The 12188-nt window shown below is 36.0% G+C and overlaps 2 protein-coding genes across 7 annotated transcripts in view; one reads left to right on the top strand and one right to left on the bottom strand.

Moving 5' to 3' along the window:
- C7H12orf54 (chromosome 7 C12orf54 homolog) overlaps positions 1-12188 on the bottom strand; it is a 370404-nt gene that overhangs the window by 112451 nt on the left and 245765 nt on the right. The window lies entirely within an intron of this gene.
- On the top strand, positions 1541-2470 carry LOC143689928 (olfactory receptor 8S1-like). The gene has a single exon (XM_077167959.1). It carries the CDS (start codon positions 1541-1543, stop codon positions 2468-2470), a length of 930 nt encoding a protein of 309 aa, XP_077024074.1.

Genomic DNA, 12188 nt, shown 5'->3' with positions numbered 1-12188 from the left:
ATGGGCAAGTTTTGGAGAGTGAGAATGTGTAGGATGGACTGGCATATGGACTCCAAAAGCTGGCTGAGATATTGAAGAAGCAGTCTGATGGGTTTAGGCTGAGCATGGAGAATGTGCTCAGATATTGTCCTGTTACAAGGGAATACCTTCTCCGACCAAAGGAAGCTAAGTGTTTCCTATAGTGGTATACTTGATTATCACTCAGCTGATTATCTTGGATTAAATTTTTTCATTTAATTTAACTTATGTTTTAAACTAATAAATCCCCAAATAAAGGAAATAGAGTAAAATAAAAAACACACACAGAGAAAAAATCCTCACTACCCCAACTCAGCACCTCAGTCCTTCTCCTACCCTATGCCAGTGACTGAATCTTCCACCCCATCTCAGCCACCTACTCTCACAATTACAACTGTCACTTTTGCCATCACTGATACTTATAACACACCTACAAAATCAGAATTTCAAACACCCCTCTACCTAACCATTTAGTCCTAAAATTATAACATACTTGCTCTGGTGTTACTACTAAACAACCAATGCCTCAAATCAAACCAATGAGTTTACTACTTATTCCCTATCCATGATCTCCTGCATGTCCCACTGAATTCCTCTCACAGCTGTGTTTCTATGATTCATCCTGATAAACATTTCCTTTCCAAATATACTTTACTTCCTTACTTCTGTTTTTCTTTGTCACTGCATATACCTGGCAAACAAACAAACAAAAAACAGTTAAAACCAAGTCTGATCCACAGCTTAAGCAGCTAAATGTTACTGAAGACAATTGCATATCTGTTAGGACTAGCACCAATGTCCAAAATGGGAAAATATGCTACCTTTTTTCCTTAGTAAATTAATCTTCCACTGGCTGTACCTGGGTCATCAACATTTCTCACCACCACCTCACTGAAAATATATCACACACATACATGGATAGAGAAAGGGAGCATGTGCAGGAGAGGGACTCTGTTTATGATCTCACCTCACATTGCATCAAACACTTTGCAGCAATCAGAATATGAATATCTCATATTCCAACTATAAAATATAGGAACTCACTGCCTCTATCCCCACTATCTTTATCTTCCCTCCTATTTATAACAGATAAAGAGCCCCTTTTCCTAAGGACAAAACTTCACCTATGCTCTGGATCCCATTTCAAGGACTGCATTTCTGTTATTAACTCCTTTATCTTATATATCAACAAATTCTCTCTCTATTCCCATTGAGTATACACAAACAATGTTCTTATATTAATACCCATATTAAAAATAAAAGATACCCCCACAGACATAAGATGGCCTGCAAAACTATATAAGGGGTTGATAGAGGAGTAGTGGACTGCTATCCAAAAATATCAAGGCTATCATGATGATTTGGGAGTTATCTTAGGAATATCTGAGCATGGTAAAATATACATCAGTAAATTGAGGTATGTGGGTAAGAGAGCTAAGGCACTAGGTACATGGGAGGCACAAAAGGAGATGTGATGTCTCTTCTTTCTTGGATTCCCAGGATAAAGCTTCTTTTTATCACTATGGGAAATCACAGCATGGTCAGTGAGTTCATCCTCCTCGGGCTGTCTGCCAACCCCCAAACACAGGCTCTGCTCTTTGTGCTGTTCCTGGTGATTTACCTCTTGACTCTAATGGGGAATCTGGTGATGCTGCTGGTGATCAGGACCGATTCTCACCTCCACACACCCATGTACTTCTTTTTGGGACAATTGTCCTTCCTGGACCTCTGCCACTCCTCTGTCACAACTCCCAAAATGCTGGAGAATCTACTTTCTCAAAGCAAAACCATCTTTGTAGAGAGCTGTCTGGCTCAGGCCTTCTTTGTGTTTGCCACGGGGGGCACTGAGGCCTGTCTGCTGGCGGTGATGGCCTATGACCGCTATGTAGCCGTCAGCTCCCCTCTGCTCTACGGCCAGCTGATGAGTAATCAGCTCTGTGTCAGGCTGGTGTGGGGCTCCTGGAGCCTGGCCTTTATTGATGCACTCATCAATATTCTCCCAGCTGTCAATTTAGACTTTTGTGAGGGCCAAACCATCCCCCACTTCAGCTGTGAGCTCTCTTCTCTCTTCCCTCTCTCTTGCTCTGATACCTCTGCCAACTTTATGCTGCTGCTTGGCTCCTCTGTCTTGCATTTCTTTGGAACTTTCATCTTGATCTTCTTCTCATATACCCGTATTGTCTCCACCATCCTGAGCATCAGCTCCACCTCAGGCAGAAGCAAGGCCTTCTCCACCTGCTCCTCCCACCTCACAACTGTGATCTTGTTCTATGGCTCAGGTTTCATCAGCTATCTTTTGCCAGCCTCCGGTTCCTTCCTGGAGATGATTTTCCCCTTACAGTACAGTGTGATCACGCCCATGCTGAATCCTCTGATCTACAGCCTTCAGAACAAGGAGGTCAAAGCAGCTATGAGAAGAATGTTAAGAAAATATGTTCACTCTTTCACATAGTGGACCAGAGAAACAGGATCATGAGGAAGCCAAACTGTTCCACAACAAGATATCTGGTAACTGAAAATTAAGGAGAATTTTTTTGATTATCCATCATGCCAACTATTAAAAGATTACATATGGGCCGTGTGGTAGTTAGATTGAGTTGTCATCTTGGCCAGGTGAAGGTACCTCGTTCTGTTGCTGTGGACATGAGCCAATGGTACGTGAACCTCATCTGTTGCTTATTACGTCTGCAGTCGACTAGGAGGTGTGCCTGCTGCAATGAATGATGTTTGATTTAATTGGCTGGTGCTTAAATGAGAGAGCACAATGTAGCACAGCCCCAAGCAGCTCAGCATACCTCATCTCAGCACTCGCAGCTCAGCCCAGGCCTTTGGCAATGCAGAAAGAAATCATGCCAGGGAAAGTTATTGGAACACAGAGGCCTGTAGAGAAGGCCAGCAGAGATCACCCTGTGCTTTCCCACGTAAGCAAGAACCTCAGTTGAAAGTTAGCTGCCCTTCCTCTGAAGAACTAACAAAATAAATCCCCTTTATTAAAAGCCAATCTGTCTCTGGTATGTTGCATTCTGGCAGCTAGCAAACTAGAACAGACAGTATGACGATAGCTAGGTGGCAGAATTTTCATCTGCCATGCCAGAGACCCAGATTCAATTCCCAGTGCCTGCCCATGCATAGAAACAAAAAAAAGGTTATGTATGTGTCAGCATCCTAATGCATACTTAAAAAGAGGGCAACACACTATATTTAGGACTCCTGTTCAGTCTTATTCAGAGGAAGAGAAATGGGTCAGATAATTTTCTCCAAGGTATTGTTTTACAAAAAAATTAAACAGTTATGTTGTAGAGGACATCTGTTATTTTTGTCAACGCAGCACGCTGTCACTCTTCTTCCAGTAGATTCCCACCACTCTTGCTTAGGGAAACTGATTCTTCCCAGGCATTATGCCTCCTCCCTTCCCTCACCACAAGATCATGTGATGCACCAAGGGTCATTTTGCCCCTGCCTTCTAACCGGAGACTTCCATTCCTCCTTGCTCCAGAGATTCCAGAGCCCTGGGCCATCGTACTTCCTGACAGGAGGTTTCCCAACAAGCAAAATAACAATAGCAAAAACTTTTAATTAAAAAATATGCTTACCTTAAACTAAGAGTTTTACACATATAATCCTTTTTAATAATCTCAACAGCCCTAAGAGGTAAATACCATTATTCCTGTTTTACAGATGAACAACTGAGGGCAAGGTTACCTAAAGTCAGAGGATACATAGAGCTGGAATTTCAGATCAGTCAGTCTGAATCCAGAGCCTGTGTTCATCAGCCCTTTCTCGAATCTGGTGCCCTTTCCAGAAACCTCCTTTTTCTTAATAGTGAGAACCAAATTCAAATTTTATTACATGAAACCAAAAAATCCCAACTGATACTATAATTAGGAACCAAAAAGTGAATTATAGCCTACAGACCCCTAGTGAAATGTGTGGCTTCAAAAATTAAGTAATAGAATTAGAAGGTACAAAAGAGAGTGAGTCTTCTATTTATATTTTCTAATGGGGCTACAGCACCCCCTGGTATTCAATGGCAAAACATATACTTACAACCTGTGATCACCTAAAATCAAGCATCCACTGAGAATGAAGCTGTAGTGATTGAGAAGCTGCTGCTGTTTTCCATTATGAAGGAGATAAAAATTTTAGGACCCAAGGACAGTTTCAAGCAAAGCAAGTTTAAATCTGGAAATTATGATTTTACTACTTATAGCTCAGATGACCTCAAGCCAAACTCAGAGAATGATTCTGTTTTGCTGAATTATAACACTACTTGAATTTACCATCATATTGGATTGCTTATATCAAATTGATCAGAAGTTGAACAGTGATACCTGGGACTATTTGAGGGTTCAGAAATTACCAAACCTCCAAACCACTCTGAAGCGCTTCACTTTTTCCTTCCTCTCTCAAGAATGCTCTGCCTCCCTTGATGGAAAAAAGCTATAATTCTCCTGTCCACCTTTCTTATTTTTCTGTTAATTTTCAGGATTCAAAATCAACATGACCCAGGGGGGAAATGAAGTACAAGAGAAGAGAACAAAAGATTTACATTAAAAAAAAAACAGCAACCAATTAATTTCTATTTCAAAAAACTGTGGAGATTATTTATGGGAAATAATTTTAAGTATGTTTGAGTGTAGACTTGACTTTTTAAAATTAATCCTAAATCTTTATACACATAAAAATACATACATACTTTTACAAGAATGCAAAAAACTCTATCATACATAGTGTTCCATGGTGGTCTAGTGTTCTTTTTTCTTTTTATTTTTTTTACATACCTCCCTTTTCCCCATTTCCATTCTCCCTCCCCAGAAATCCATGTTAACTGAATATCATTTCTTTTGTATCTTCTCCATGTTTACATAATCACATATGTATATTCATACAGAAACACATTCATATTAACATAAAGATACACATTCGTATTTATATATGCATGACTCTTCTGGCTTTTTAAAAAAATACCTCTAAATACACCCTTTTTAGTCTGTCTTCTCTCAACAATACCATGGGCATATTACTCTAGGTCAAATGATCTAGCTCTAATTTATGTTTTTTAATTGTAGCCTAATATTCTATGGTAAGGATGCATCATAATCTATACAACCTTCTTTTATATGAGCATTACCTTTGCTTCCAGATGTTTGACACAATGAATATGTTTCAATAAACACACTTGTATATAAATCCTTAAGTTTGGATGCTTTTATTTCTCTGGAAGTGATTTTCAAGAATGGGCTTAAAAAAATCAAAGTAGACTCTTAATTTGATTAAAGTGACTTTTAATTTCATTTTAGCTAAATTGTGCTTTTAGATTGAATATATGTTTCTACATTGCTTTCTGGAAAGCTCACATTTCTTAAATAATGATAAGTATAATTTTCCCCTATATACTCCAGATATGAGTGTTAAAGTTTTTTTTTACTTTTTATTGTTTTGATTTTCTGATGGGCATAAAGTGGTATCTCAATTTAGTTTATTCTGTATTTTCCTTACAAGTAGTGAATATGACAATCCTTTCATGTTTGTTACCATTTGAATTTCTCCTGTATTTTACTTATTCATCTTTTGCCTAGTTATCTTTTGTACTTGTCTTTTTTTATCCATTTATAAGGTTTTGTACATTAGTTATTTTAACATTAGTCTGTAATCTATGTTGCAAATATTGATCTTGATCTATCATTTGTCTATTGATTTTTATTTTGCTATACAAAAGTTCAAATATTAACATAGCCAAAAATGTTTGCCTTTTTCTTGATAGTCTTGTTTTAATAAAGTAATTCCCTTACTGATCAATTATGTATATTATCTCCTAATTTTCCTTAGTTTGTATTATTTTATTTTTATATTTATTTAATCATTTAAAATTCATTTCTATTTGTGGTATAAAAATGATGTTTAAATTTATTATTGCATGGATTTATAGTCACTTAGGCACCAATGTTTATTAAATATTTTCTTTCCCACTTAATAGAAATAATATATGTCATACGTTAAATTCTATGATCTATAGCTGATGTTTCTATTCTGAATCAATTATCTATTTGTCTATTTCTATTATAATTTTACATTAGCTTTTCTGAAATATCATAAGGCAAGCTCTTCCATAGATCCCTCAGTTATCTTTAATAGTTTTATTGAAGTATAGTTATATAACATAAAATTTACTCATTTTTAATGTGAATTCCCTGATACATAGTAAATTTACAGAGTTATGCAACCATCACCATGATCCAATTTTAGAGCATTTCCATAAACCCAAAAGATACTTTATACACATTTGCCTAGGTCTTTGTTCCCATCCCCAGACCTAAGCACTCCGAAATCCAGATTGGCCTTTTCTGGACATTTCATATAAATGGACATTTCACATACATTATGTGAACTTTAGCATTCCCCATCCAAACACATTACCTTCCTCCCCAGAAATCCATGTTAACTATATCCAGTTTATATGGATACAGTTTGATCTTGTTTTTTTAAAAAATCCATTTGACAGTATCTGTCTTTTAATAAACTATTTAAGAAATTTACATTTAATGTAACTATTAATGTGGTCGGTTGGATTTAAGTCTGCCATTTTGCTATTTGTTTTTTAGTTGTACCATGTCTTTTGTTCTTCTGTTCCTCCTTTACTATCATCTTGCGATTAAACACATATTTCTTTTGTTCATTTTTATACCTCATTGTTTTAGTTATTTTCTTAGTTATTACACTAGAGAAGTAGTTCTCAGCAGGGGATTATTTTGCTTCAAGGGATATTTGACAGTGTCTTAAGACATTTTTCAGTTATCACAATTGGCTACTGATATCTCATATATAGAAGTAGGAATGCCACTAGGCATCTTACAATGCCCATGACAGCTAGTCACAGCAAAGAATCATCCATTTGAAAGTGACAATAGTGTTGAAGTTAAGAAACCCTACTCTAGGAATTACAATATTCATTTTAATTTATTCATCTATTCAGAATAATATTATCTTAATTCCAATAGAATAAAGAACTTTGCTCCAACATATCTCAGTCTGTTCCTATATTTTGACTATTACCATCACATATACTATGTCTATATTTGTACTGAATCCCAAAATGCAGTGTTATAATAACTGCTTTATACAATCTTATGTTTTTCAAAGAAGTTAAGAGAAGAAAGGAGAAATTATAATCCTTCAGGCTAACCAATATATTTTATTCTTCATTTATTCCTGTGAATTTCTGGCCAAATTTTCTTGCTGCAATATAAGTCCATTTTTTCCCATTTCCTTTGTGCTATTGTTGTCATATTTATTTTATCTTTTTATGTAATAATACTAACTGTAAAACTTTATAACTATTATTTTGCGCAATTTTCTTTTAAATTAATTTTACAAACAAAAGAGAAAATACATTTATACTTTCTAATTACATATGTAATTATCTTCACTGGTACACTTTATGTGCATTTGAGTTACCATGTTGTCATTTCCTTCAGTGAAGGAAGTGACATAAAACTTCATTTAGCATATCTTATAAGGTATATTTAATAGAAATAACTCTCTGAGTCTTTGTTTATCTGGGAATGTACTTTTCCTTCATTTTTGAAGGATAGTTGAGCTGGACATACAATTTTTGGTTGAAAATTGTTGTTTTTCTGTACTTGAATATATTTTCACATTCCTCTGCCTTCCATTATTTCTGATGAGAAAGCCATTGTTGATCTTCTTGAGGCTTTTTTGTATGTGATATGTCATTTTTTTCTTTTGCAGATTTCAAAGTTTTCTCTTTCCCTTTGATTTTCAACAATTTACCTATGATGTGAATATGTATTTATCCTACTTGAAGTTTCTTGAGCTTCTTGGATGTGTAGATTAATGTTGCTGTCAAATTTGGTAATTTGGGGCCATTATTTATTCAAATATTCTTTCTGGCCCTTTTTTGCCTCTTTTTATGGGACTCGCATTATGCATATGGTAGCGTACTTGATGGTAACCCAGAGGTCTCTGTGGCTTTGTTCATTTTTCTTCACCTTTTTCTTTTCTTTCTGATCTTTAGTTTGGATAATCCCTATTGATCTTTCTTCAAATCTCTGATTCTTCTTTCTGCCAACTTATATCTGATACAGAGCCTTCTAGTGAATTTGTCATTTCAGTTATTGTATTTTTTCAACTCCAGAATCATCATTTGGTTCTTTTTCATCATTTCTATCTCTATATTTATATTATCTACTTGATAAGTGATCTTACTATACTTCCTTTTAATTTTTTAACATGCTTTCTTTAGTTCTTTGACCTTTTATAATAGCTCATTTGAAGTTTTTTTCTAATTCTAACATCTAGGCCCACTCAGAGACAGTTCCTACCTGTTATGCTAGCATTTGGCTCACACTTCTCTGCTTCTTTGCTTGTCTTGTAACTTTTTATTGAAAACTGGACATTTGGGGCAATATAACTTCAACTGACAGCAGAGGGGACTGAGTTATTTGGAGCAGAGTGTGAAAACTTCCATGTCCAGAGGGATTGTCTAAAACAAAAATAACATTTGTAGCAAAAAAGGGAAGGTCAACATTGAAGCTAGTCTGAATTTTAATACTAGTTGAGGCAAGTAACATATTGTAGACTTTGATGCATTTTCTATTTTATATTTAAGTACCTTAAATTCCTCTCCCCCACAGTTGGCTGATAGCCAACTGTTCAGCTATTTAATTCTTATTTTTATAATTTTGTATAGCTTCCTAGAGGATGTTCCAGTGTCCATAATTGGGTGTAAGGCAACAACTTTGGCAAAGGTCATACAAAAATACTTCAAGCCTATAAGCCTTCCACATGTATGTGCATTTGGAAGTACATTCAAAGTTCAGCCAGTTCTAAAATAACCCATGGCTTTACTCTTCCATTAGGCTTCCTTATGTCTAAGTGAACAAATGGTAGACTTATGACTTTCTATGGATGCACACTAGCCTCAAATTACAGCAGAAGAGGCTGACTTTATTTGGAGAAGAGAACTGAAAATATCATATCCAGAAACATTGTCAGAAATAGTTGTGGCATTTATAGCAAAGTCATCCCTGATTAAAATTAAGGCCTTGCAAAGATAGATAGCAAAAGCTAGGACAGATTCATGATCTTCCTGAACTTTGAATGCATCCTCCAAGACATACACAAATCCATTGGCATAAAGTGAATGCCTTACTTTCTTAAAGTATTTAAGCACAATATCTGATCAATAAATGACTGGCCACTAAGCTGTGACAACTTAGGGGTAACCTTTAGGAAACCAGACTTATGAATAAAAGGATTTTTTATTGAGCAAATACATCAGCAGTTTCACACTCTTTCACACTAATTCACTTTGGACCCTGAGTTAGTCCAGTCTGAACAAATAAACGAAGAAATGAAGCTGGTGAAGAATTCAAACCTGCTATTATAAATATGCTCAAAGAAACAAAGGAATTTACATACATATAGTTGAAAGGAAATATCATGACTCAACAAGTAGGCAATCTCAATAGGAAAATAGAAACAGAAATAATCAATTGGCACATAACTGCCTAATGTCCTGGTTACCCTAAAACCAAAATTTTCTCCATCTTTTTCCATTCCCTCAGTCACCACTATGTCTCCGCATGGTCTTTGACAACAGTAACGTAGTTCTAATTGAACAATGAATTAGGTTTATTCAATTTGCTTGTGATAAGTTACTTGGTGCTAGTACTTAATTCTTCTATTAGCATTTTGGATGTTTGGCTGATGTAGCCATAATCTTATGAGTCCTATTAAATCTTTACACTATTAAAAAGTGGAACCTATGAGAGACTAGAGCAACTGCTGACACTTGGAAGAACAACAGCCATCCAAAATAATTTCTTTTTAGGATACAGTTGCTAGACTTTACCTGAAATGGCATTCTATATAATTCATTCCTTATATTAGATATAATGAATTCCCTGTGATGGATTCCCTGACTTCATTACTGATTTCTCCTGAGAGTGTTTCCTATTAAATCACATATGCCTGAATCCCCCACTCCATCTCTACTTCTAGGAACCTAAACTCAAATTCTTCACAACCCTTAATCACTGTTTCCAATTCCACCAGAAGGACAGATGTTACCTGTTTAGTGCGTCTCCTCTTTCCTATCTTTCCATAGAGATGATACATGCTAGTCTTCTCATTTGGTCATGTGATAAAATGAGTGGGACAGTTTTGTCCCTCTATTAGGACATGTATGGTTATGTTGTGATTTCTATGATAGCAGAGGTAAATAAATCTAATTTAGGGGGGTATTAGAATATCAGTGACTCAATAAGACTTGTGTGTATGTTATTTTGTTCTACATATGTGCTTTATTATGTTTTTTTAATAAGCTGAATTTGTATTAACAGTAAAGTTTTGACCACAACTTGTCTGATTACTGTGACCATCATCCATTCAGAATTTGGTCAGAAAAGAGAAGAGCATATATTACTAGATAGCTCACCTGAAGTAAAAATAAAACCAAAATTTTCATAATCAACAACTACAGCAAGATAGAAAAAGAGAGAGACACAGAGAAAGAGAAAGATATCAAGACAGAAGGATGGGTGTGTTAGTTAAATATGAATATTTATATTAATTTTTGGAATAACTTTATATAGATATATAAGAAATTGGTAATAATGGGAGAGACTATGATTAGTCAAATTAAATATATGAATAAACTATAACCTAGTGTTTCCTTTCCTTTCTCTCCGTCCTTCCCACCCTCTCTCTCTTTCTGTCAAGTCTACACACACACACACACATTTACACATGGTCTGTAAAAAAGTATATTTTAAAATTTCAGAGTGGCACTGCTTGTGGAGGAATGGAGTTGAAAACGTGGACCCAAATTATGGATGTCAATCAGAGAAGCCAGAAGGTAAAAAGGGTAATGGACACATCCCATGAGGCAGTGTGCAGCAGTTAAAAACAATAGACTACATGCTTTATTACAATATTGCTTAAGCTTAAAACCACAATGCTAACTGAAAATGCATAAAACAGAGTGAACTATAAATACAACACTATTTAAATAATGTTGGTGCCCAGAAGCAGGCCTCTGATTGTTGACAAAGCCACATCAGAAAAACCTTGGAGGCATGGCCCCTTGGTCTCCTGTGAAATGAGGTCCAGCCTGTATGCACCTTATCTAATCCGGCCTTACTGTGAGAAAGTTCAGCCTCTGCAGTTTCAGGCAGATTAGTCAATGCTCACTCTGCTCTCAAGAACGCTGACTCTGGAGCCCAAAGAGAGCTGTAGAGAAAACATTCTGATAAGTAGTAAACAGTTCCTGGGACAGGAACTGTGAACCAAACTTTGTAGCTTTGTAGATATGACAGATATTAATTATAATCTTGCTTTGTTATATTCCCTAAAGCAGTTCCCATGTGAGAGCACAATAAATATGTGGATGTGAGTTTATTTGGTACTCTTGTTCCTGATGAGCTTGAGTCCCCTGACCCTACTTAACTAACTTCTTGTGTCTGTCACTTCTTTATCCTGCACTGCGCCCTTCTTCTCCCCCATTCCCTAGGGAAATCCTGGCACGATAAATCACACAAAAAAACAAGAATACACAAAAACACATAAGAACACATTCAAATGAAAGGAGGAGAAGGGGCTGTGCAACAAACATAAAAGTGAGGAAATAGTAGAGTACCAGGGGTCACATTTACAGTGAAAATGTCATGAATCTAGGAGTATGATTACACAGAGGTACAAACAAAACAACGACAGCAACACAACAAAAAACAAAGTAAGTTGACTTGGCCTCAGGCTGTGACTCCAAGGAATAGAAGGCATCAACCTAGCTGTCTCTTGGGACCCAATTTGCCTGCCCACCCACTGGCTACTTAAACCTAGTGGATCTCTGATTGGTTAGAGCCAAGAACATTTTGTTTTAATAATACTCTCAGGAGAATATTAATAACAACATGGAAGCTATAAGAAAAAAAGTGAATGTGTGACTGGGAATGAGACTGTATGAGACAAAGTGCTGATAAAGGTACGTGGTAAGAACTATAACCTCTTGATTTATATTGGCTCCCTTCAAATACATTAATTCAGATATAGATCTAAACATTTTGAATTGAGGGGTTTCCTAGAACTCCAGTTAATATGATTCTCTTTTTTCACAAATATTCCCAGGAAAAGAAAAGGACTATCTGTCT

Source organism: Tamandua tetradactyla, chromosome 7, assembly GCF_023851605.1.
Source record: "Tamandua tetradactyla isolate mTamTet1 chromosome 7, mTamTet1.pri, whole genome shotgun sequence".
NCBI lineage: Eukaryota > Metazoa > Chordata > Mammalia > Pilosa > Myrmecophagidae > Tamandua > Tamandua tetradactyla.
This window is presented reverse-complemented; position numbering and strand designations above follow the sequence as displayed.